Raw genomic sequence first — 27,210 nt, 5'->3', positions numbered from 1 at the left:
TTCTTAGTAACACCCCCTTTGGCAAGTATCCTAGCTTCTAAAGGCTTTCTGTAGGCTGAGTTATTCCATTCTTGTTTGGGGAATTTTCATCCATTCTTCCTCGCAAAAGGCTTTTGGTTCTGTGAGATTCTTGGGCTGTCTTGCATGCACTGCTCTTTTGAGGTCTATCCACAGATTTTCGATGATGTTTAGGTCGGGAGACTGTGAGGGCCATGGCCTGGAGGTAGTCCATTGTGGATTTTGAGGTGTGTTTAAGATCATTATCCTGTTGAAGCCATTCTCTTTTCATCTTCAGCCTTTTTAGAGATGGTGTGATGTTTGCTTCCAGAATTTGCTGGTATTTAATTGAATTCATTCTTCCCTCTACCATTGAAATGTTCCCTGTGCCACTGGCTGCAACACAAGCCCAAAGCATGATCGATCCATCTCTGTGCTTAACAGTTGGAGAGGTGTTCTTTTAATGAAATTCTGCTCCCTTTTTTCTCCAAACATACCTTTGCTCATTGCAGCCAAGAAGTTCTGTTTTAACTTGAATAGTCCACAGGACTTGTTTCCAAAATGCATCAGGATTGTTTAGTTGTTTCTTTGCAAACTTCTGATGCTGAATTTTATGGTGAGGATGCAAGAAAGATTTTCTTCTGATGACTCTTCAGTGAAAGTCATATTTGTACAGGTGTTGCTGCATGTAGAACCACCAATCCAGAGTCTGCTAAATCTTCCTAAAGGTCTTTTGCAGTCAGACGGAGGTTTTGATCTGCTTTTCTTGAATCCTATGAGCAGTTCTCTTGGAAAGTTTTCTTGGCTTCCAGACCTCAACTTGACCTCCACTGTTCTTGTTAACTGCTATTTCTTAATTACATTATGAACTGAGGAAATGGCTTCCTGAAAACGCTTTGCTATCTTCTTATAGCCTTCTCCTGCTTTGTGGACATCATTTATTTTAATTTTCAGAGTGCCAGGCAGCTGCTTAGAGGAGCCCCTGGCTGCTGATTTTTGGGATAAGGTTTGAGGAGTCAGGGTATTAATAAAGCTTTGAAATTTGCATCACCTGGCCTTTCTTAATGATGACTGTGAACAAGCCATAGACCTAACCAGCTAATTAAGGTCTGAGAACTTGGTAAAAGATATCAGAGAATTCAAATCTCTTACAGTGCCCAAACTTTTGCATGGTGTTCCTTTCTTTTATTTCACTCTAAAATTGTGTGAAACAATTAATACACTAATCTTGCTTAAAAGGTTGAAAAGAATGTTTCATCTTTAACTTTATGACTTTTGGAGATCAGTTCATCTTCTACTCAGTTAACTATTCACAGTAACAGAAATTTTGACCACGGGTGCCCAAGCTTTAGCATGCCACTGTAATGGGGCATAAAGTACAAACATTGGAATTTTGTGTTGCAACTTTGCAGAACATTGTGGTCAGAAGTTCACTTGTGTGCAGTTCTGGTTGCCACACTACAGCAAAGATATTATGCTGCAGAGATTGAAGGGGAGATTTAATAGGATTTTGCCTGGATTGAAGAGATTGGATAGACTTGTCTACTTCCCTGGAGTAAAGAGACCCACGGCTGACCTGACAAATATATAATACTATAAGAAGTAGAGATGGGATTGGTCGTCAGAATCTTTTTCTTAATATCCCTAGCTCTCTGCAATGTTCAGACTTTGTCAAGTTTGTAGGAATAATTTTGGAGACAGGGAGGACAGTTAGGGGTCAGGTTATGGTTTAGGGATAGGGATGTAGAGGTCAGGCCAGTTTCTAGTTCTCCATTCCATGCTTGAAGGCAGGTGATGTGGATGTGAGGCAGAGGACATCCATCGATGTCGGGCTGGTAAGCCGTGTGGATGAGGACCAGCGAAGACGAGGGCTCGTGGTTTGCTCGGTCAGTGAGTCCCCCAGGTTGTCGGGTTTTGGGATCAAATGTCCATGTGAGCAGAAGGCAAGAGTTTGTCAGCGAGTTTGGAGCTTGACGCTTGGAATTCTGGGTCCTGTTATTGTCCAGACCTGAGATTAATACTGAAGATCGGAGCCCAAAGGTTGTTTAGAAGTCTGAAAGTCAAAGCCAGATAGCTGAAGCCCTTGGTCTACCAAGTAAGAGTCCACAGTGGCAGTCAGTGACCCATTTTCTGAGAGTCTGAGTTCACTGCAGGTTGAAGTGCCGTAGGCCTATCTTGAGGTTGGAGCACTGTGGGTTGCTGGGAGGGAGAAAAGAGACTTGTTTTTGCTGTTGTTGGCTTACTGCTTTTTGCGTTCTTTCTGGGCATGCTATTTTGGTATCAGATTGTGTGGCAACACTTGCAGGTTGCCCTTAGTGCGTCCTTAGGTTGTGTTAACACAAAGATGCATTTCATTGTATGTTTCAATATATGTGTGATAAATGAATCTCAAGAAAGTACAGGTTTAAAGTGAGAAGGAGTTTTAAGGGGGATCTGAACGGGGCAGTTTTTAGAGTGGTTGATATCTGGAACTTCCAAGCAGAGTAGATACAATTACTACATTTAGACAGGCATTTAAATAGTCCAGTCATAGAAAGGTACAGACCTAATGTGGACAAATGGGAAGAGTGTAGCTGGGCTAAAAGGCCAGCACAGACATGGTGAGCTGAAGGGTCAGTTTCTATGCTGTACAACTCTGATTGTCAGACATAATGAGAAATTTAAAAATATATACTCCAAGAAGTCCTTAGATATATTCTTTGTGTTCTGTTTACATTCATTGATGGTATGAATGAACTTGAGAGCAATACTCTTGACAGCTAAAATGGAAGTTGTCCAATTGTACAATTCCCTCTTAGCAAGATTGATCAGGAAAATTCTTAATACATTCAAAATGTTGTGGGGAGATGTAATATGTTTCTGCACAATATTCCAAGCTATGTGATGAAATTGTTGCAAAATTTGATATCTGTTTGATCTCACTGAGGAATATACCTTCAGGTCTCCTTCCACTTATTTCACATGAGAAAAAGGCTACCTTTAAGCCTATTTTTAAAAAGATGGTGAATTTTGTCATTCATGTTGATGCTTTATCCAAAAGTGCACAGCGCTGAATTGAACATATTTTGCCATCTGCCAAAAAATTGGCTCAGTGGTAAATGTCTTGAGATGTAAAGTCTATAGGTGTTCTAAATTTAAAATAAAACAGAAAATGCTGCAAACACGGTAGATCAGGCAGCATCTGTGCAAAGAGAAGCAGTTAATGTTTTAAATCAAAGGGATGTTTTAAATCCCACTTTAAATCTAATTTTCTGTTTTTAGGGTTAAAATATTTTGTTGGCTTTTGCTAAATCTGTATTGTGCAGATTTTTTGCTATATTGTAGAGATCCATGTCTAGCTGTCATTTTGAAGAAAATGAGTACCTTTTATTAGTAGCTTAAGTTTATGTCAAAGAACACATTTGCTCTGATTTATTCAAAGCACAAAAAGTGATGAAGCCTACATTTACAAGGAATTTATCAAGAAATGAAAGGAATGCTCTTCAGGTTGAACCAGCATTTAATTACATATTCCTAATTGCCCTTGGAAAAAGTGCTGGTGAAGTGGTGAATTTTCCCTCAAAATCCCAACTGTTCAGTGTATTTGAAAAGCTGGAATTATTTTTATTCAATATTTACAAAATAGCAGGCAACAGCAGGTGCTGCAATTTTAGGAAGAAGATTTGTTTCAGATTAGTGTACAAGGCAATGACTTTACACTCAAGGAACAATTTTTCCAAGCATTTGATGATAAGGTTTGCACAGAGATAGATCAGAAGGTAATGCAAAATCTGTTCAAACATTATGCACTTATTCTAAACCTGCAAATTAGATGCTGTAGCGGTGTGCTACACGCAGCGCTAAAATAACGACACGGAGTTGGTAAACTGCAGTCAAAAATAACTTTATTCAAACTAAACAGCCTTGCTTTTAAGCCTCCCTCAACCCGCCCCCACGTGGGCGCGGATGCTCCAAAAGACACGTACTCACAAAACCCCCTTAGCCAGAACGCTGGCTAATTGTGAGCTGGTTCAGATGTGCCAGGAAATGGGTCGCCACAATGCCACAGCACTTTGTGTTGTTTCAGCTATTGCAGATGTGTGGTTCCTTCAGATTGAAAAAAAGCCAGTAGTGTTTGGAATGCTGTAGTTGATTTAGCTGTAATTTTGTGAAAGCTATGTGGATATTGCATCTCAGTAATTGCGTTTTTGTTTTTTTTAATTATGCATATACTGTATTTTAATGCAGTATTTTATTAGAAATATTTATATTAGTCGAACAAAGCACGGCACAAATAATGAAGTCATTATGTTTTTGTGCACATGATATAATTATTATCTATTCATATATACATTAGAGAGACTTGTTTTGAAAGACCAAAATTACTTGATTTATACTTTGTATATTCATTAATATTTATTTGAAGTAATGGTCCTGCTACTGCCTCAAGTGACCAAAAAATAGCTGAGAAGTTCAAAGTCAGTTTTGTGTTCTATTTGTTGTTTTCATGCCACTTATCATGTTATTTCCCTAAGATTGATACCTCTGTGATTTCCCTACCTTCCTTAACTGAGAAAACAATAAATATAAAATATTTAGAGCATATTTCATTTCAGAGATTTATCTTTACAAGGTTTTTAATGAGATGAATGTTTCTAGTTGAGGTTTGTTTTTTCTTAAAATACCTGAAATGCTATAGTATTTAAAGCGATAGGTAATTCAATAACAGTCCTAAAATCCACAAAATGCTAGATGAATTCAGCAGGCCAGGTGGTATCTATGGAAAAGATGATTAGTCTTTTTCATAGATGCTGTCTGATTTGCTGAGTTCCTCCAGCATTTTGTGTGTGTTGCTTGTATTTCCAGCACCTGCAGATTTTCCCTTGTTTGTAACAGTCCTAATATTGTGTCTTTAGTTTCCAGTAAAGAAAACAACGAAACTTTGGGTGCCAGATGATGAAGTATGTCCAGAGACACTGACAAAAGTAAGTGCCTTTTTAGTAGAGTGCTTTCATTCTGCTTTGTAAAGGATTTAATTTTCTCTTGCTGCATTCATCCTTCATTCCTGAGGACTGAGTTACTTAAGGAATTTAAAGGGATTCAATAATGATGGGTAATAAACAGGACTTATTGGAAACTCTTGTTTTTTTCATCATGGTACTGAATGTTCAGATTCTTCAGATTTTGTTTCAGCAGTGATTTGCCTTTGTCAACTATATTATTTGAGAGAATCAGCAATGGAGTATCATGGTCGTTTTAAAAATTCAGAATTCTCACCTCACTTGTCAACCAGTGAATATTACCCCATAAAATTAGACAGCATCCTTTAGGAACAGCAGAAGGAGATTGTAAACAGGTTAGAGTAGAAGTCTGCAACTCGTTCTTTTCTTTCTTTCTAAATCTTTTTATTATTATTAGTAATATGGACAGATTACAAATGATATATTGATAAAGAAATTTCCAACATACAAATTCCATTGCATATGAAAAAAAAACATACATAATAGTTACAATATAAATGAGTTTACCAAGACATAAGCCATAAAATATATGTATGAACATGGTAAATCTAAATATTTCATAATATATGATATAAAGAAAACAGAAAAAAGAAAGAAAAAGAAATATATATATATAATGCAAAACTAGCTAATCTACTAATCTAATAACTAATATAGAAGAAAAAAGAAACAAAAAAAAGAGAGAGAAAAAAAAGGGGGCTGTTTATAATATCTCACAAAAATAAGTATTCATCAATGCCGTCACTTCCGGTCCTCTCAACATACATGAGCTAAAAGCTGGGAAATCAAATGAACTTGGCACAGGGTCATATTACATCATATGAAAATGTTGAATAAATGGTCTCCATAACTTTTCAAATTTAATAGAAGTCTCAAAAGTACCACTTCTAATTTTTTCTAAATTTAAACATAACATAGTTTGAGAGAACCAATTAAATACAGTGGGAGGATTAATTTCCTTCCAATTCAACAATATAGATCTTCTAGCCATCAGAGTTAGAAATGCAATCATTCGACGGGCAGAAGAAGATAAATGCAGTGAGTCTAACATTGGTAAACCAAAAATTGCGGTAATAGGATGAGGTTGTAAATCAATATTCAAAACCGCAGAAATAATATCAAAAATATCTTTCCAATATTTCTCCAAAAATGAACAAGACCAAAACATATGAGTTAAAGACGCAATTTCAGATTGACATCTATCACAAATAGGACTAATATGAGAGTAAAAATGCGCTAATTTATCCTTGGACATATGGGCCCTATTGTACGACCTTAAATTGTATTGATGAATGTTTGGCACATAACGATGATGTATTAACTAATTGAAGAATTCTATCCCAATTCTCACTAGAAATAATAAGACTAAGCTCTCTTTCCCAATCCTTTTTAGTCTTATAAAGAGGCAACTCGTTCTTGCAGAAGCCTCCAAATGTTGGGGATTCGTACTGTGATCTTTTGAAAATCACTGGATACTGAAATGGTTCCAGCAGACTGGAAAATTTCAAATGTCACTCCACTCTTTAAAGAGGGGAGGAAGGCAGAAGAAAGGAAATTATAGGCCAATTAGCCTGACTGATGGTTGGGAAGATGTTTGAGTTCATTACTAAGGATAAGGTTTAGGGGTATTTCGAGGCACATGATAAAATAGGTCAGAGGCAGCATGGTTTCTTTAAAGTGAAATCTTGCTTGACGAATGTTGGAGTTTTTTGAAGAGATACCAGGCAGGATAGGCAAAAGATGTGGTGATGTTGCCAAGGATGGCAGATAAGGATTTTTAGTCAGTTTCTCTAAAGGATCATACTTGTAATTTAAATGCTGCATCATCATTTTATGTTCAGTACTGTGTATATATTACAATTCAGATTCAAAAGAATAGTTATAACTTTTCAAAGTTTGTGTTTGGGGAAGGAATTGTTTTTTCTAGAACTATATATGTTGCGTAATTGAAACGGAACTTTAAAAAATATTTTGTAAGTGTTACCTCAATTAGGAGCATTCGTAATGGAATAGGACAAGGCTCAAATGGATCATTGATTTTCCCAGGTGTAAGAATGAGAGCTTCAGTGTTGGCTGTGAGGCCCCGATGATATGGCATGGCCTTCTGACTCATTTCGGTGCCAGTTCAAACATATTTACAAAAATGCTGAGAAATCTTTGAACAGGTGTACTGACCTGAATTTCTTAACATTCAAATTGATTGAAAATAAATCAAGCTACTTTTAAAAAGTGAGAAAACTTAGACACCTTAAACTCAAATGATTAAAGTCGTCAGTTATTAACATTTTCCATATTCCGTAACAGAAGTTTACAAAAATCATTAAAGCATAACTCTAAATCAGGTTTAAATGGGTATTTGAGTAGATTGCCCAGGAGAATTGCTTCACGTTTCTACTCATTCTTGGCTGGCATTCAGGGAACTTCAAGAATCTCTGTAAGGAAGTTTAAGAATTTATATTTTTTAAAAAATTTTTTTTATTAGTTTTTCAAAACATTTTACAAATTAAAAACCCCAAATCCCAATGAGGAACATTAAAACAGTGCAAAATTAAGCATACAATAACAATATGCTACAAAGGAAGAGAATTTAGCAAAAAAAAGCACCTGAATTAAAGACAAGTAAGCTTAGTGTCCTCCCCAAGCCCCACAACACAAAAAAACAACAGCAACTCCAGACCAACCACAACACAGTATAGAGAGTATAAGTCAGGACAGCCAAACTCCCAGACTGTGAATACACTCAGCAACAGAGGGTAATAATGCCTTCTACCAGGAAAAAAAAGGAGCTGAAAGCAAGGGACCGAAAAGAAAAAAAAAACCCTAGTCAAGAGGAAGGTTATGAAAGTACTCGATAAAAGGTCCCCAGACCTTACGGAACTTTAGATCTGACTTGAGAACTGAGTAATGAATTTTTTCGAGGTCCAAACAGGCCATGATGTCATTAAGCCATTGAGCATGAGTGGGCGGGGCAACATCTCTCCATCTGAGGAGGATCAAGCGTCTAGCCAGGAGAGAGGCAAAGGATAATATTCGGCATTTGGTCGGACCCAGACATAAATCTGTCTCGCCCCAAAAACCGAACAGAGCAATTAAAGGGTTTGGTTCTAGGTGCTGATTCAGAATACACGATAACGTAGTGAAGACATCTTTCCAGAATTTCTCCAAGCTAGGACAGAACCAGTACATATGGATGAGAGAGGCCACGCCCCTCTTGCATTTATCACAGAGCGGACTAACGCTAGGGTAGAATCGAGATAGTTTAGATTTAGACAAATGGGTTCTATGAACAATCTTAAACTGTAAAAGGCAGTGGCGAGCACAAAGAGAGGTTGAGTTAACCAATTTGAGAACTGAATCCCAGCTCTCCTCAGATAAGGAGATCTTTAAATCCTGCTCCCAGGCCATTTTGATTTTAAGAATTTGTATTTTTTATGCATATATGAAGTGCATTCCTCTGATTAAATTTGATGCTTAATAACATAGGAGCAGAAAAAGTACAATTAAAAGAGTTTATTTGTTGCATTTCTGTGATACCACATTAGAAGTAATATTCTATTGAAAGACACTCAGGAACTTGAACCTGCTCTTACAATTCAGTTAGATAGAACATTGGACAGTACGGGCTTTTCAGCCCACAGTATTGTTCCAACCTCTGCAGATCTATTTTATGATCTATCTAACTCTTACCTCCTACATAACACATAACCCTCAATTCTATCATGTCATGTTACAGTTGTATAAAACCTTAATTAGGCCACTTTTAGAATATTGTGTGACACTCGGTCACCGCATTACAGAAAGGATATGGAGGTTTATACTTGAGTAAGGATATACTGGCTTTGAGGGCAGTGCAGAGGAGGTTCACCAGGTTGATTCCAGGGATGAAAGGGTTAACCTGTGAGGAGAGATTGAGTCGCCTGGGGCTATACTCTCTGGAATTCAGAAGAATGAGAAGGGATCTTATAGAAACATACAAAATTTTGAAAGGGATAGATAAGATAGAGGTAGGAAAGTTGTTTCCATTGGTGGGTGAGACTAGAACTAGGGGACATTGCATCAAGGTTCAGGGGAGAAGGTTTAGGACGGAGATGAGGAGAAACTGTTTTTCCCAGGAAGTGGTGAATCTGGAATTCTTTGCACAGGGAAGCAATTCAGACTTCTTCACTAAATATATTTAAGATACAGTTAGATAGATTTTTACATAGTAAGGGAATTAAGGGTTATTGGGGAAAAGGCAGGTAGATGGAGCTGTGTTTACGGACAGATCAGCCATGATCTTATTGAATGGCGGGGCAGGCTCGAAGGGCCAGATGGCCTACTCTTGCTTCTATTTCTTATGTTCTTATCCGAGAGTCTCTTAAATACCCCTATTGTAAAACCCTCTACTGTCACTACATTCCAGACACCTACCACTCTCAGTGTAAACAAAAAAAAAGCTTACCTCTGACATCTCCCATAAACGTGCTACTTAAAAGAAAATATTATTTAAAAAAAAATTGACATTGGGTGAATCCAGATTTTGCCGAATGCTTACATCAGGAAATTTAAAAAAAAATTGATGGTGCTGGCAATAATTGAATGTCTTTGCTGTAATAGAAATAATTCCAGGAACTTGAGCACAGAAATATACAAAATAATTAAGATTCTGAGAGGATGAAAATATTGAATGGCCATATTGTTTCTTGCAGTATTTTACAAAATAGTTCATGGCATTGGTCAGGGATCAGATTGTGTTGGCTGTGACACCAGCCCTGAAGAAAACGATTGGTGTTCTGCCACTCCCAGCTATATGCCACACTTGAAATGATCCACCTCACATCTATGGAATCTGCTGCATGATTAGAATCTTCATTTATAGTGCCCACATTTGGAGATATTTTTTGCTTAATATTTAAAATCCTTAAAATATATTTATTCTTTTAATCTAATTTACCTAATCAAATAATGTTGGAATGGAACATTAATGACTTTAATGTTTTTAAAAACCATTACAAAATCCTGGCGACTTTGACAAGTGCAGGCTTCACACCCCAAGCTTTCCTCCTGTTGAAGATTGTTGGTATGTTTTTGCGGCCTCAGCAGTATGCCATCTGAAGTCCATTCACAACTGAAGCTTCTATATCAGCAGTAGAGGGAAACACAGAAGCAACAGATAAAATAAGCTGTAATTTCATTAAAACTCTGTGTTGGTGCCAGCAAATTCTGTCCTTTACATCTAGACCAGTATAAGTCCACTGATTACATTAGACAAAATCCAGCATATTTCAGCTCAGAGTAAACACTAATGATTCTCATGTTTACATGAACCATATCAGGATTTTGGACTAGAAGTAGACAATATTTTCTTTCGTGTTTAAAGCAGAACATTCAAAATTTAGCATTATTCTTTGTACTTTATTTTGTTTCAAGTACTTAACCATCTTGCTTCTGGTATTTATCCATATCTTCTAAGTTTTTTTGTCTGTTCGCACCTATAGTAAGAAAACTATGAAGAGAAATTTTAATCAGTTGACTTGAAATGTTTTTTTTATAGACCTAGGAGTTAATGTGCTTGGGTAGGTTACCAAGAGAGCCATGAATCTGTAGTTGACGTGTAGTCTTGATAATAGCAAGGCACTTACTTTAAAGGAAGGTTTATATACTGTGCAACTGTGATCTCGTTAAGTAGTAAACAAACTAGAAGAGCTGCACGTCTTTAGGTCTGGTACACTGAAAGAAGAACAAATTGGCTAAAGGATTTCATCCAAAACTGTATAGAGATGAGATTTGTTTCTTTAAGTCAATTTCAATGCATTTGAATCCTTGTTGAGATCAATTGCCAAAACATTGTAAGTCTTTCAGGTGTTGTAATTGAGCCTTCCACCTCAAAGTAAAAAATACATTGGATAAAGTGTGTTTTTAAATTGTCAAATATTTAGCATTTCATTACAATTAAGTATTTTTCAATAGTCATAAACTTTTTTTTAGGAAGCAGGCAATACAAAAGAGCTCAGCATTTAAAACACAGCAGACCAGGCAGCATCTATAGGGAGAAGCAATGTCGACGTTTCGGGCCGAGACCCTTCGTCAGGACTAACCGAAAGGAAAGATAGTAAGAGATTTGAAGTAGAGGGGGGAGGGGGAAATTACTATCTTTCCTTTCAGTTTGTCCTGACGAAGAGTCTCAGCTCGAAACGTCGACATCTCTTCTCCCTATAGATGCTGCCTAGCCTGCTGTGTTATATCAGCATTTTGTGTGTGTTGTTTGAATTTCTAGCATCTGCAGATTTCCTCATGTCAGCATTTAAAATCCATTCTTAGTTACCTTTAACAAGGTGGTAGCTGAACTGCCAAGGTATCTGGCAAAAGTACTCCCATAGTGTAATTAGGTGGGTGATCTGATTTGGACCCAGCAAGGATGAAGGGCCAGCAATATACTTCCAAGTTAGGATAGCATGCAACTTGGAGGAGCCCCTGCAGTTTGTGGTGTTACCATCTATTTGCTATCCTTATCATTCTAGATTACATTAATATTATATTAGCAATACAGTGTCTGTGAATTAATACATGACTGCGAGAGCCATTAAGATATTAAAATATTTGCAGATATGCTCACTGTCAGTAGCTCTTTAACCTGTTTCTTTCTGTTATCACCTTACAGATTATAATATGCATGCAATGCATAATTCAGTATAATTAAAACTGCAACAATTGGTCAATTTGTAGGTTTTAATATTAATTTTAATTTATATTATAGAAACGCAGCCATATTTATTTATTTATTTCTAAAATGTATTAAGGTTGTGCATTTTCTTTTACAGATACAGGCCATGAAGATGATGGTACGGTGGTTGATGGGAATGAGGACCAACGCAAATAAATCGGGGACCTCTACCTTGAGACTGCTAACTGCAATATTACATAGTGATGGTGACCTGACAGAACAGGGGAAAATCAGGTACGTAATAATAATAATCAATTGAGATGGTATATATGCTTTTCAGATAGATTTTGTGTTTTGTTTGCAGGAACAGTGGGTATTTGCAATCCGAGCTTCAATAACATTGACACTTCTCTTCCTGATGAGCTTTTACACTTGGTTTGATGCACAGAATAATATGCCGGTGAGGAAATACGCCCCTTACCCTGAGGAGCAGGCACTCTCTCTGGCCGCAGCTGATGAAAAAGACCCTACCAGAGTCAAGCTACTTAAAGCTACCGGGTCTGATAATGTACCTGGTTGGGTGTTGAGGAACTGTGCAGCTCAGTTAAGAGATTCTAGCAGACATGTTCAATATCTCTTTGGAACAGTCTACTGTCGCCTCAGGCTTCAAGGCAGCCACTGTCATCTTGGTGCCCAAAAGGGTGACAGTAACCATCTCAGTGACTACTGCCCAGTGGCACAAACTTCAGTGATAATGAAGAGCTTTGAATGGCTGGTTATGGATTACATTAAACCCCATCTCATGCTACATTGGACCCTTTCCAGTTAGCTTATGGCTCAAGTTAGTCCACTGATGATGCCGTAGCCTTTGCACTGCACTCCATTCTGTCTCGCCTGGAAAAAGGTGCCTTATATGCCAGGGTGCTGTTTATTGACTTCAGCTTGACTTTTAATACAATTATCCCTCAGAATAATTGTCTTTGTTGGGTCTCAACACCTCGCCCTGTAACTGTATCTTGGGCTCCTTGGCAGAAAGGCCACAGTCAGTTTTGTGTTGACAGAAACATTTCTAGCTCCGTCACACTGAGCACTGGCACTCTCCAGGGCTGCATGTCAGCCCCCTACTGATGCATGACTGCACTGCTAAGTCCGGTTCAAACCAAATCATCAAGTTCACTGATGACACAACGGTGGCTGGCCTCAGCAACGACAACGAGACGACGTACTGAGAGGTGGTAGAGTAGCTGGTAGGATAATGCAAACACAATAACTTGAGTTTCAACATGGACAAGACCAGAGAGATGTTTATGGACCTTAGGAAGGTGCAGGCTGACTGCTCTTCCGTGGAGAGAGTTAGGAGCACTAGGTTTCTGGGATTACATATAATGGATGATCTCACCTGGTCCCTCAACACCTCCTTTTTGACCAAGAAAGCAGAGCAGTAATTCAACTTCCTGAGGAGATTGAGGCAAGTGAGACTCACCCTGCCCCCACTCTAACCAATTTTTACAAGAGAACCTTTGAGAATGTCCTGACTAGCTGCATCACTGTGTGGTACAGGAATTGTAAGCCTTCTGAATGCAAGTCCCTACAAAGGATTGTGAGGACTGCTGAGAGGATCATTGAGGTCTCTATTCCATCCATCCAGCCATCAAAGATACTTATCTGAAGCACTGTATACGCAGGGTCCTTAGCATTATCAGTAATCTCTCCCACCCTTCCAACAATCTCTTTGACACACTACCCTCAGGCAGGAGGTACCATAGCTTTGGGCCAAGATCTGTTAGAATGGGAACAGTTTCTTCCCCCAGACCTTAAGACTACTGAACTCCCTGCTGCCACCCAAGTCTCATCACGTATGGAGCACCAGTAATGCAATACTGATTACTTTTTAACTTGTGTTGTAAATGCACCTTGTTATTTGTAAATTCATTTGGGGTAATATTACTTAATGTATTATGTATGTGTGAGTTATATATACACTCTGTTGTGCCCCTTGGACTGGAGGTGTATTGGTTCGTTTGGTTGGCTGTATTCATGTGCATAGTTGAATGACTATAAATTGAACTGGAACTAAATGGTCAGTAAGATGCTTGGTTTTTGATTTTGTGCATTATTTATATTGTAGAGGTAAGTCTTAATTCAGATAGCAATTTAATTTAATTTCTCACAATTCAAGAAATGGGGTATATGACCTCAAACCTAGAAAATGTATTTTTACGGTGCTACCTTAAACAATGAGTAAGGTAATCAGTAGTTTCATTTGGTAAAATAGTAGAGACTAATGAACTAAAAAAAAGCTATATTTATGAAGGGAGGTGATTAAAGGAATTGGCTTTGAAATCAGTAAGATCAAACTATCTTTGCATTGTTTATCAGAGGAAATAGATTTCTGTATATGAGAATATGATTAAATAGTGAACTTTTTTTAGTTCAGTCTTGGCATTAAATCCACACAGTTCACTTAGGCACAGGAAAATGCTTAATACAATTCCCTTGTGACATGTTTTAATCTTGGCTTTGGCCTTCAACTTAATTTGATAGATGTTGGGCTTCCACTTTTTTGCACGCTCAAACCAAAAATGGTATTTAAAAGGTTATAGAGTTGCACTAATTGCTAAAAAAGAGTACAAATTTTCTTAATCTTCCTCAGCCTTATGCAAAATTAGTTTCATTTCAGTTGTGAATTGTCATTGCAACTTGATGCAGCAGGAGAGGAGCTGTTATTTTACTGTTTTAAGATTTTTATAAAAGGTAATGTTCTGTCCTGGAGGTCATGACTGGTGGTGATCTGCTGCGATCATTGCTGGGACCTGTACTTGTGATTATGTATACAAGAATATAAATGATCTGCGTGGTAAATCTGCAGAAAGCAGAAAAATTGGCAAGAGTTTTGGATAGTGAAGAACGTCGAAAGATACAGCAGAATGTAAGTCAGTTAAAGATATAGGCAGAAAATTGAAAGATAGCATTTAATCTGGACATGGTTAAAGGCATGCTCTTTGAGAGGTCAAATGTAAATGAAAAATGTACAGTAAAATGAGAGGATTTTTAGAAGCACTGCACAGGAATCTTGAGATGCAAGTCTTGTTTTTGTGATGTACTGCTCTTTATTCTCTGTTCTGCTATATTTTATTTTGAACAGATTTTAGTGGTATAGTATGAGTCATAATAAAAGTTTAAGAATGTTTTCCAGTGACAGGTTCCCTTCCTGATGGGCTTGAATGGTGGCTAAATGATCTGAAGCTTGTGTTTTCCTCTCTAAATAACAGACAATGAATTTGGCTTTTTTCTTTTTTTCTTAACTCGTATATCTATGCTTAAGTTCAAGCGTTACTTAATGAGATTGAGAAGTCAATTAAGTGTAATTTGCAAATAGGAAATGTGGCTTAGCATTGGCTTATTTTAAATTCTAGCTTCATCATTGTGCTCACAGGAGCTCAATGAGAGTTGACCTGTATTTTGAAAGTATGGTATTACTCTATGATTGTAAACTTTACTAACAATGTTTTTGCATCACTGAATGCATGGAAGATGGGGAGCCCATGTTATCAGTCTGGGTTTTCTACTCTTTGTTTTGTATAATGTACTGTCATTACATCTTGGATGTAGGTGATGATCAGCATTGCCATGGTTAATTCAATATAAAGAAAAATAAGTTCTCTTAAGAAAAGAATTTAACTATACAGTTGTAATTTAGTTTTAAATGGTTTTTCCAACCTGTATCTGCAACAATGTCTTAGTCTGGTATTTAAAATGAAAACTTATGTTTTTATTATTCAAATTAAAATCACATGCTACCTGGAAATCTTGCTTGTTTAAAAACATTTTTAAAACTGAGTATGGCAGAAGAAAAACTGATGTGCTTTGTGTATAGTATTTAAAAGTTTTCCTAAAAACTTAGAGAAATAAGGGGCTAGTAATAAATAATCAGTCCTGTTAATGGTAAAACTGAACTAAACACAAGTATGGTTTTTAATCCATGTTATGACTTTAAAGTGTAAATGATTATCCAATTAACCTGCCTGTTTTCCTGTTTCTTCTTGTGCAGCAAGCCTGATATGTCACGTCTGCGCTTAGCCGCTGGATGTGCTGTTTTGAAGCTAGCGCAGGAGCCATGTTACTATGAAATCATCACTCTAGAACAATTTCAGTTATGTGCACTGGTAATGAATGTAAGTCATTTAAAAAAAAATCTTGTTTAGTCTAATTTATTTTTGGTAACTTTTTTGGGCAGATAGATGCTTCATATGTTCAGATATGTTTCTGTCAATATTCTATCCATGCTGAGGGTAAGACTGCTAGGTTTGATATGAATATGTATTTTGAAAGAAAACTTTCAATTTAAACTGATCTTGAGAAATCACAACATTTTTTCTTCCTTTTATTATTGGTTGTATACAAAGTTATTAACATATAAATAGTTGCTTTACAGAGATGCAAGCAATATATTTTTAGTGTATAATGTGTATAAGTTGTATTTTTCATCTAAACATTTGGATGCTGATAAAACATGTTTTACATTATGGTATAACTTTATTAACTGTATACCACATAGTACTTAAAGTTAGTATTTCTTTTTGCTAAATTAGCAACTGTTTCAGGTTTTTTTATATTTCAAGGTGCAGATGAGCCTGGTAAGGTCAGCATTTGTTGATCATGCTTATTGCTTTTGAGAAAGTACTGATATGACCGCCAGAGTATTTCCACATCACTGTCACCAACAATTTCTACTTTGTTGAGCAAATCATAATGAAAGAAGAACAACGTGCTTCCAAGGCAGACTTGTATGTGGCTTGGAGGGGATCATTGGATTGATGTCACAATCTTGTTATTTTTCAGATATGATGAATATAGGTGTTCTTGAGTAAGTCTTGTTGAATTGCTCCAATACATCTTGCAGCTGGAACTTGGTTTGCTTGTGCTGTTGGAGTTGGGGTATCAGTTTAACTGGCTGCTAAATGGACTAGATGGAGTGAAACATTTATTGTTGGAGCTGTGCTCCCAGATTACATTGCTGATGGTGGAAAGCTTTTGGAATGTCAGTAAGGAATAGGTCATTAGCTGCATACTACTTGGTCAGCTACCTCTTGGAGTCACAGACTTACGTGGTGGTTTAGTTGTGTTTCTGGTCAGTCATCAATCCTAGAATATCAGTGGGATGAAATTCAACAATGATAATGTTTTAAAATAAGCCGCAAGGATTTTTTTTTAATATTGGGAGAATCTAAGACCGTTGAGCTCAGCCTCAGATTAGAACGGTGTTATTTTAGAATAGCAATGAGAAGGAATTCCTTTAGCCAGAGGGTGGTGAATCAGTGGAATTCATTGTCAGGGACAGCTGTGGAGGCCAGGTCATTGAATATATTTAAAGCAGAGATTGATTGGTTCTTAATTAATCAAAAGTTACAGACAGAAGGCAGGAGAATGTGGTTGAGGGGGATAATATATCAGCCATAGTAGACTTGATGGACTGAATGACCTAATTCTGATCCTGTGTTTTATGGTTATAAGGAAAAGGTGAGTGAATGGGGGTGAGAGAGAAAGCAAATCAGCCATGATCGAATAGTGGGACAGACTTGATGGCCCAAATGGCCTTATTCTGTTCCTATGTATTATGGTCTTAATGTTACTGGTTTGGGACCTGTACTTGTTGAACATCCTCATATAAAAGGTAATTTTTTGTGTGAAACCTGCATCAAGTGTAGCTGGTTTACTGACCTGGATAGTACATGTGAAACATTGCTTTTCAAAAAAAAAGACATTTATGTAAGTTGAAAGCTTAAAACGATGCATTACGAACTGGTGTGAGCCAATAAGAATGTGGGAGTCCACATTGTGATATGTAAGATTGAGCATTTAGTTTCTAATTTTTAAGTTGGCTGTTTTCTTCTGTCTGTTTCAGAGTAATTTGTTTCTTTACAGGATGAATGTTATCAAGTGAGGCAGTTATTTGCACAGAAGCTCAACAAAGGACTTGCCAAGTTACGACTACCACTAGAATATATGGCTATTTTTTCACTGTGTGCAAAGGACCCAGCAAAAGAAAGAAGAGCACATGCCAGGCAATGTCTTGTGAAAAATATCAATATTAGGAGGGAATATCTGAAGCAGCATGCAGCAGTGAGTGGTAGGTTTCACCAAGTTATAGGAAATAAATAACCTATTGCAGCAAAAAAAATTCTAATAGTTTTACTTATTCAAAGGAATGTGCAGTATCTTTTTCCCGTGGGGTCGAAGTAATAGTAATTCCACAGTGGATTTGGTAATAAAATTGCTTTTATTTTAACTTTATCTTCACTCATAGGGTCTGTATAGGTGTTTTACTAGAGAAGTTAATTAAATATAATGATTAAAAATAGACCAGTGGATTTCTAGAGTAAAATAAAAGGAACTGATCAAGGTGTTTTTCAAAGTATTCACTGAACTTATAAATTGATAAATAGTGATTTTGAAACAACTATATAATTCAAATATTTCATTAATTGCACCATTTTTTCAACTTTATTGACTGGCATTGATATTATATGCCTTGTACATAATAGTGTTTGAGCATTCAACTGACAGCTTGAAAGGTTACTTTAAGTTGATTGTTACTTGTTTGGTGGTATTTATAGTTATGTAATGCTCAAGATGTGTAATGGATGCATTTACTTGGTGTGGTACTATGGTTAGTGCTCTTTCTGATTTGGTGAATGCTGCTTGCTGGTTATGCTTAGCTAAGTAGTGCTGTGATGGTTACCTCAGTCCCACGTTGGGAGTACTCTGGGTGGCATTGCCTGCATCTGTCACTTACAGGATGCCTTTAATGAATTTTTGTTGCCTTTACAGTTTGGAAAACTTTGTTTTAAATACAGCTTGTAAGAATAGGTTAGGGCCTTTAACATGAACAAGATTGTAACATCTCAGATGGAGTTCCTATTTTGACTAGAATGATTGTATCCAAGTAAGTTAACATTTAATACCAATAGCAGAAAGTCTGACAAACAAATACCAGTTGTAGTGAGGTGAAAGACATCTAAAGTTAATATGAATTGTACAGTATGGAAACAAGCCCTTCGGTCCAACTCATCAATGCTGACCAAGATGCCTTTCTGTGCTAATACCATTTGCTTCTGTTTGGCCCATACCCTGGGCCTGTCCAAATTGTAGTGATTTCTACCTTTGCAGCTTCCTCAGGCAGCTTGTTCCATATCCTCTCTCAGCCTCCTTTGCTCCATTTTTTCTGCACCCTTTATTGCTTAATAACATCATTTCTATATCTGGGTGACCAGAACAGTGCTCAATACTCCGTGTGGTCTTACCAATGAGTTATACAGTTGCAACATGATGCTCTATCCATGTACTCAAATACCATGACTGATTGAGGCAAACATTTCAAATGCCACCTTTACCAGTCTGTCTACTTCTGTCATCACTTTCAGCGAACTACGTATGTATACCCTGACCCCCAAGGTCTCTCTATTTTATAACACTCTGCAAGCCCTTCCACCTACTATGTAACTCCTGCCCTGGCTTAACTTCCCAAAATGCAGCACTTTCTACTGATCCAAGTTTGCTATTGCTGACGTAATTAAGCAAATTCTTTTTGGTGTTAACTGAGTAAGTTGTTACCTAATGACTTGTTGTTACAATAGGTTTTTGTTTTTCTATTAAGATCCTAATTTTTTTTTCTGCAGAAAAGTTGTTATCATTGTTGCCTGAGTATGTTGTTCCATACACAATTCACCTTCTTGCTCACGATCCAGATTACGTTAAGGTACAGGATATTGAACAGCTGAAGGACATTAAAGAGTAAGTATGCTTCCAATTTTATTGTAAAATTGTGTTTACAAAACAATTTAAAATTGCAGAGATAGACTTCATCTGTGCATGTTGTCCTACACACCATTTAATACTTTCTCTCATACCTAGTTGCTTCCTTGCCCTTTTTCATTTTTCATGCACTTTTCTTGTGATTGAATAACTTTTTTCCCCCTCTTCCATCTGTTGCTCCTCCCTTGTGATGTCTATTTTGTTTTTATCAACAGCTCTGGAAATGAAATGATGTTTACCACTTTTATATTTTAGAAATAACTGCATTCATTTTCACTTAGTTAATCTTCTGAATTTGCCGTGGTTACAGATAGAATACATTTAGATTTATGACAAACCTTCACATCTTTGGGATATCTTCAAATATTTTATAAAAAATATTTTAAATATAATTGTCTCTTAAGAAAATATAACATTAAGATTATCAGAAATTAAAGCACCTCTATTTTCAGGTAGAATGCAGTTAGAATTAAACCAAATTCTTGACAACAAAATTGTAAAGAGAATTGTATGTGAAGAGAAAGAAGATAGTTAAGAACAATGTTGGCCCCTTGAAGAATGAATTGGGAGAAATTGTTATGGGAAACAGGGAAATGGCAACAGAATTTAATGCGTACTTTAGATCTGTCTTCACCAGGGAGGACACAAGCAATCTCCCAGATGTATGGATGGGCCAGGGTCATAAGATATCAGAGGAATTGAAACAGATTGACATTTGGAAAGAAACTGTGATGAGTAGACTGATAGGACTGAAGGCTAATAAATCCCCGGGTCCAGATGGTCTGCATCCAAGGGTTCTAAAAGAGGTGGCTCAGGAAATTGCGGATGCATTGGTAATCATTTTCCCATGTTCCTTAGATTCAGGATCAGTTCCTGAAGATTGGAGAGTGGCTAATGTTATCCCACTTTTCAAGAAGGGAGGGAAGGAGAAAACGGAGAACTATCGCCCTGTTAGCCTAACGTCAGTCATGGGGAAGATGCTTGAGTCCATTATTAAAGACGAAATAGTGGCATATCTTGATGGCAGTAATAGGATTAGGCCGAGCCAGCATGGATTTACCAAGGGCAAATCATGCTTGACTAATCTGTTGGAGTTTTTTGAGGGTGTAACAAGGATGTTAGACGAGGGTAAGCCAGTGGATGTAGTGTACCTAGATTTTCAGAAGGCATTTGATAAGGTGCCACATAGGAGATTGGTGAGTAAAATCAGAGCTCATGGCATTGGGGGCAGGGTTTCAACATGGATAGAAAATTGGTTGGCAGATAGAAAGCAAAGGGTAGCAGTGAATGGGTGTTTCTCTGACTGGCTGGAGGTGACTAGTGGGGTACCACAGGGCTCTGTATTGGGACCACAGCTCTTTACGATTTATGTCAAAGATTTAGATGAGGGCATCTGAAAACTATATCAGCAAGTTTGCTGACGATACTAAACTGGGTGGCAATGTGACATGCGAAGAGGACGTTAGGAGAATACAGGGAGACTTGGATAGGCTGGGTGAGTGGGCAGATACTTGGCAGATGTCATTCAATGTGAATAAATGTGAAGTTATCCACTTTGGAAGCAGGAACAAGAGGGCAGAGTATTGTCTGAATGGTGTAGAGTTAGATAAGGGAGAAATGCAAAGAGACCTAGGAGTCCTAGTTCATCAGTCAATGAAGGTGAATGAGCAAGTGCAACAGGCAGTGAAGAGGGCAAATGGAATGTTGGCCTTTATTACAAGGGGAATTGAATACAAGAGCAAGGATGTCCTTTTGCATTTGTACAGGGCCCTGGTGAGACCACACCTGGAATATTGTGTACAGTTTTGGTCTCCAGGTTTAAGGAAGGACATTCTGGCAATTGAGGAAGTGCAGCGTAGATTCACTAGGTTGATTCCTGGGATGGCAGGGCTGTCTTACGCAGAGAGATTGGAGAGATTGGGCTTGTACACACTGGAATTGAGGAGATTGAGAGGGGTTCTGATTGAAACGTATAAGATAATTAAAAGATTTGATAGGATTGAGGCAGGAAATATGTTCCAGATGTTGGGAGAGTCCAGTACCAGAGGGCATGGATTGAGAATAAGAGGTCAGTTATTTAAAACAAAGTTGAGGACGAACTTCTTCTCCCAGAGAGTTGTGGGGTGTGGAATGTAGTGCCTCGGAAGACGTTGGAGGCCAATTCTCTGGATGCTTTCAAGAAGGAGCTAGATAGATATCTGATGGATAGGGGAATCAAGGGATATGGGGACAAAGCAGGGACTGGGTATTGATAGTGAATGATCAGCCATGATCTCAGAATGGCGATGCAGACTCGAGGGGCCGAATGGTCTACTTCTGCACCTATTGTCTATTATAAAGAATTGGTATTATTGTTGAGGGCAAGGGTGTGGGAATCAAATCACCACTTTCTTTAGAAAGCGGAATTTTGTCTTGAAATTGTGAGTTTCACTTAAAATAAGTGAGTTTGTACACAAAGCTCATTAACCTAACCTTTCTCAGATCCAGAAAACAGTAAAGGTCTTTTAAATATTAAATATTTGGGGAAAGAATAAATGATAATAATGGCTTTGTTTTGAAACTATTAGACAAAATGGAGTGCTTAAATTGGGGTCTGAATTTGAGCACAAACTTTGTGCAAGATAGGGAAGGTACTTAATTATCTGTAGTCATGTATGTAAGCTTGAAATGGCAAAGAAATAAAATTTCGTACACTAGTGGAAACTATAGACTTTTCCTAGGTTAGAGCAGAGTTCTGTTCTTTTGAAGTGTTCTGTGGCCTGAGCATTTAAAAAGTCAGAAGTGTGGCTGCAGGCTCAACAGCCAGCAAATCCATCCACTAGTCTCCCATACACTTCTGCATGTTGCGAGCTATATGTGAGTGGGGAATTCATAATCTGGCAGGCTTTAAAAAAAAATATATAGATTTTAGAATATTAGAGAATAGGTTGTGTGACTCAGCTGCAGATTGTGGAAGTTATTGTGGTAGATATCTCCCATCTTCGAATATCTCAGCTTTGTGCTTTAATCGAATGCAAATTTGAAATAAGAGAGGAGTGAAGCTTTTTAACAGTTTACAGCGGTCACACCTTGGTCACACCTCATACAGAGTTCTAGAATGAGAATAAGGTTCATGTTAACAAAACTGTTAGACATAAAGGAAACTCAGTGTGAGATAATATACATCTGCCTCCATTTAATTGATACAGTAAAGCATTAGGGAAAAGTTTTTTGGCTACGCAAGTATACTTGAAGGCTGCTTCATCAAATGTTCTGAATTGAAGTGGAATGGTAAGTATGCCTATTTTAGTGAAACAGTACAATTGAAAATCTGCTATTTCTGTACAATTATATTTTTAAACTGATAAATAAATTTCTCTTTTAATATTCTTTTCCAGATGCTTATGGTTTATGCTTGAAATCCTGATGGCTAAAAATGAAAATAACAGTCACGCCTTTATTAGGAAAATGGTGGAAAATATAAAACAGACAAAAGATGTCCAGGGACCAGATGATCCAAAGATGAATGAGGTTTGCCTAAAAATTTTGTGCAGATAATTTAGATATTTGAGGCTAAATGCAGAAAATACTCGATAGATGAGGCAGCATCTAAGGAGCAACAAACTGCGCTACATGTCTGGTTGATGATCTTTAACCAGAACTGGCGAAAATGCATTTCTGTCTCCACAGATGCTCCTAACCTCCTGGCATTTACTTTTTATTGATTTCAGATTTCCAGCATTTATGGTATTTTGCTTTTAATATTTTGGGTATTTAGTTGCTACTTTGAGAATGTTCATGTGACTGCAGAGAGTGCAGCAATATGTTTTAGATACTTATGCTTACTGTTGTGCTAATTGCAGAGGCACAAAAAGTGGGTTATACACAAATCTGACCTTCTCTGTTTCTGAACTTGCTTTTGAATCCATTAGAATGCAAAAGTTGCTGAGATGAGGAACTGGATGGACTTAGCTTCTGGTACCAGCTTTTTTGCTAGTGGCTAGGCCATCAAGCTCAGACCCATGTTTAAATTGGGTTGTTGATATAATATAAAGCTAGGTTTTTTTTTCAGGGAAACCTGCAGCAGCGAAATAGCCTCTTAAGACCCACCTTGTCCATTATTTATTTTTCTTATTTCAACTTGTGTTTATGTTTTTAATTCAGTAAAAGTGACATTATTTCACAAAAAGAGATCAATTTTAAAACTTTTTCTGGAAATGCTTGATTATCAAATATCAAATTCACTGTACTTACAAACCCTTCTTCCCCCTCCTATCCCCTACTCCCACCTGCCAACATCATGGCATAGTTGCCATTTGTAGGATAGGCTACATTGTGATGCTAACAGTTTACTGGGAGCTATTCACTGGCAAGAAGTGAATTTGACCTCTGGGCAAGCATGAATATTGAATACTAGGAAAAGACAATGTAGCAATGATTTGGCCTGTTTCATTTTTTATAAATGTTATAGAGGATAAAAGGGGAAAGCATTATTTGAGTGTTGCATTGAGACACAATGAAATACATTGAAGCAAACATTTGTGTCTCAATTTTTTTACTCATGAGATTTTAACAATTTGTTCTTAAACTAAGTGGTTTGCTCCATTATTTTGAAGAGTAGTTAGTTGTATTGAAGTGGATTTAGAATCTTGTGTAATAGATAAAGGTAGCAGTTTGCTTCACTCATAGTTTTATAGCTACTGATTAAACTTTTTATTCCTGAATGACTTAATTTAACTGATTTGCTGGCCATGTTAGTGGAATTTAAATATTCAGGTCATTAATTAATCTCTTAAATACCATACCACTAGATGACTATACTTATAATTCACAATTGTAACCTATCAGTAAATTATATATTTGATTAACTCCTTTTGGAGAACATAAGTAAAGATTTAAAATGTTTTTGGTGAGAACTAGTAGGATTCTAATAGGAAAGAATGTATTAAATGTGACTCAACGCTTCATATATTTTTTCAAATATCAATTTAAGATAGTTTCATATCAATATGCTTTGTTTTTAGAAATTATACACAGTTTGTGATGTTGCAATGAACATCATCATCTCTAAAAGTACTACTTATAGCTTGGAGTCTCCCAAGGACCCAGTTCTTCCTGCTAAATATTTCACTCATCCTGATAAGGTGTGTACAATCAGTTTACTTTAGGAGTTATTTCTATTTAAAATGTCTTATATTTTACTTGTATTTTAGCATGAGAAAAAGGAATGTGTATAGCGTACATCACTGTCACCATGGTGGTAAATCTATAGAAATTTTTAGAAAATCTGAGACTTGATTGAAACACTACTTGTCTCCATTCTTTGGATGCAAATGTTAGTGACATGATGGCATGTGTTACCCACTGTAAAGTATTCTTGTGAAAAAGCATATGAGCTCTTACCTTTCACTGATGTGATCCCATGAAGCTATTTAATTTGGAGCAAAAGTGAAGGAATCCAATATATTTCCAGTTCATGATAGTATATGATTCTTTAGATTGTATCAGTCTTCACTGTGAAAGACACTAACAGTATGGTGGAAGTTCCAGCTGTCAGGAGGCATGAAGTGTGTGAAGTTACCATAACTAAAGAGAGGGCTCTGGGGAAACTGAAAGGTCTGAAGGTGGATAAGTCACCTGGATCAGATGGTGTACATTCAAGAGTTCTGAAAAAGGTGGCTGAAAAGATTGTGGAGGCATTAGTAATGATCTTTGAAGAACCACTAGATTCTAGAATAGTTTCCAAAGACTGGAAAATTGCAAATGTCACTCCACCCTTCAAGAAGGGAGAGCCAGAAGAAAGGAAGCTATAGGCCAGTTAATCTGATCTCGGTGGTTGGGAAGGTATTGGAGTCTATTATTAAGGATGAGTTCTCAGGGTATTTGGAGGCACTTGACAAACTAGGCTGTAGACAGCATGGTTTCCTCCAGGGAAAGTCTGTTGGAATTCTTTGAAGAATTAACAAAGCAGGATAGACAAAGGAGAATTGTTGGATGTGGTGTATTTCGATTTTCAGAAGGCCTTTAACAAGGTGCCACACATGAAGCTACTTAACAAGCTATGAGCCCATGGTATTACAGAAAAGATCTTAACATGGATAAAGCAAGTGCTGATTGGCAGGCGGCAAAGAGTAGGAATAAAGTGAGCCCTTTCTGACTGGCTGCCAGGTCTGTGTTAAGACAGATACTTTTCTACATTATATGCCAGTGATTTGGTTGATGGAATTGATGGCTTTGTTGCAAAGATTGCAGATGATATGAAGAAATGTGGAGGAGCAGGTAGTTTTGAGGAAGTAGAAAGGCTACAGAAGGACTTGGATCAGGAGAATGGGCAAAAAGGTGGCAGATGGAATATATTGTAGGGAAGTGTATCGTCAGGCACTTCGGTGGAAGAAATAAAAGGGGCAGGTTGAGTCTGTGGTGAGGATGACAAATGCAATGTTAGCATTCATTTCAAGAGGATTAGAATATAAAAACCAGGATGTAATGTTGAGACTTTATAAATCACTGTTGATGCCTTACTTGGAATATCGTGAGCAGTTTGGGCCCCTTATCTTAGAAAGGATATGCTGAAACTGCAGAGGACTCGAAGGAGATTCACGAAAATGATTCCAGGATTGTACGGCTTGTCATGTGAAGTGTGTTTGATGACTCTGGGCCTATGTTCACTGGAATTCAGAAGAATGAGGGATGACTTCATTGAAACCTATCAAATGGTGAAAGACCTGTTAAGAGTAGATGTGAAAAAGATGTTTCCTGTGCTGGGAGAACCTAAGACCAGAGAACACAGCTTCATAATAGAGGGACGTCCTTTTGGAACAGAGATGAGAAGAAATTTCTTTAGCCAGAGGGTTGTGAGTTTGTGGAATTCTTTTTCACAGGCTGCTGTGGAGGCCAAGTCTTCATGTATATTTAAGACAGAGGTTGATAGGTTCTTGATTGGTCAGGGCATGAAGGGATTTGGGGAGAAGATAGGAGGCTGAGGAAAATTGGATTAGCCATGATAAAATCATGGAGCAGACTCGATGGGTCAAATCGGCTAATTCTGCACCTCTATCTAATGGTCTATTGGAGAGATTATTGTTAACAGAAGTAAACACTGCACCTGCAATAATCCAGTAGAGGAGAGATTGAATCGTAAGTGTGGTGAATAGATTTCATTTACAGAGGCTGCTTTATCTTAGAAAGTAGCTGACATCCTCTGTTGTTTGAGTTACACTCATCCAGGAAAGTGTAAAGTGTCTTGGTACCTTGTAGATGGTGGACAGAGTTTGAAAGTCAAGCCACAAGGTATTTTCTACAAGGAGTTTCTGACTTGCTTTTAAAATGACCTTCACTTCTGTTTTATGGTAAGATTCCAGTAGCTACTTTATTCAATTTTGCATTATATTGCTGCTTAGTATCTGCTGCTAATCATTACTTCACCTTCAGATTTGTAGGGATATACAGCTTGGAACAGAACCTTTTAGTTCATTGTCCATGTCGACTATCACCCATTTGCATTCATCCTATAATGTACCTCTTTTTATTCTCGTATTCTCCCTCAGATTGGACCATTCACTTAGCTACTTGAGGCAATTTACAGTGACCAGTTAACTTCCCAGCCCTCATGTCTTAGGATGTGAAAGGAATTGGAGCACCCAGGGGAAAGAAAGTTGGCAGGGAGAATGCACAAATTTCACATAGTTAATACTCATACTCAGGACTGAATCGGGTATCTGGTGCTGCAAGGCAGTCACTCTATCAGCACTTTCTTCATAACCAGAAGTAGTTCAA

General features: G+C 37.4%; 1 protein-coding gene across 3 annotated transcripts in view; it reads left to right on the top strand.

The window, feature by feature from the left end:
* The window catches only part of LOC132391212 (sister chromatid cohesion protein PDS5 homolog B-like), a 278,188-nt gene that overhangs the window by 216,936 nt on the left and 34,042 nt on the right, over positions 1-27,210 (top strand). For all 3 annotated transcript variants that reach the window (XR_009511122.1, XM_059964116.1, XM_059964115.1), the window contains 7 exons: positions 4,893-4,961; positions 11,798-11,934; positions 15,692-15,815; positions 17,566-17,770; positions 19,320-19,434; positions 22,833-22,965; positions 24,459-24,578. Coding sequence is in view for 2 of the 3 variants with exons in the window: in XM_059964116.1 (XP_059820099.1) it covers positions 4,893-4,961; positions 11,798-11,934; positions 15,692-15,815; positions 17,566-17,770; positions 19,320-19,434; positions 22,833-22,965; positions 24,459-24,578 (903 nt within the window). In the remaining variant the exon portion in view is untranslated. The remainder of the gene's footprint in view (positions 1-4,892; positions 4,962-11,797; positions 11,935-15,691; positions 15,816-17,565; positions 17,771-19,319; positions 19,435-22,832; positions 22,966-24,458; positions 24,579-27,210) is intronic.

This window comes from Hypanus sabinus, chromosome 3 (assembly GCF_030144855.1).
Source record: "Hypanus sabinus isolate sHypSab1 chromosome 3, sHypSab1.hap1, whole genome shotgun sequence".
Lineage (NCBI taxonomy): Eukaryota > Metazoa > Chordata > Chondrichthyes > Myliobatiformes > Dasyatidae > Hypanus > Hypanus sabinus.
This window is presented reverse-complemented; position numbering and strand designations above follow the sequence as displayed.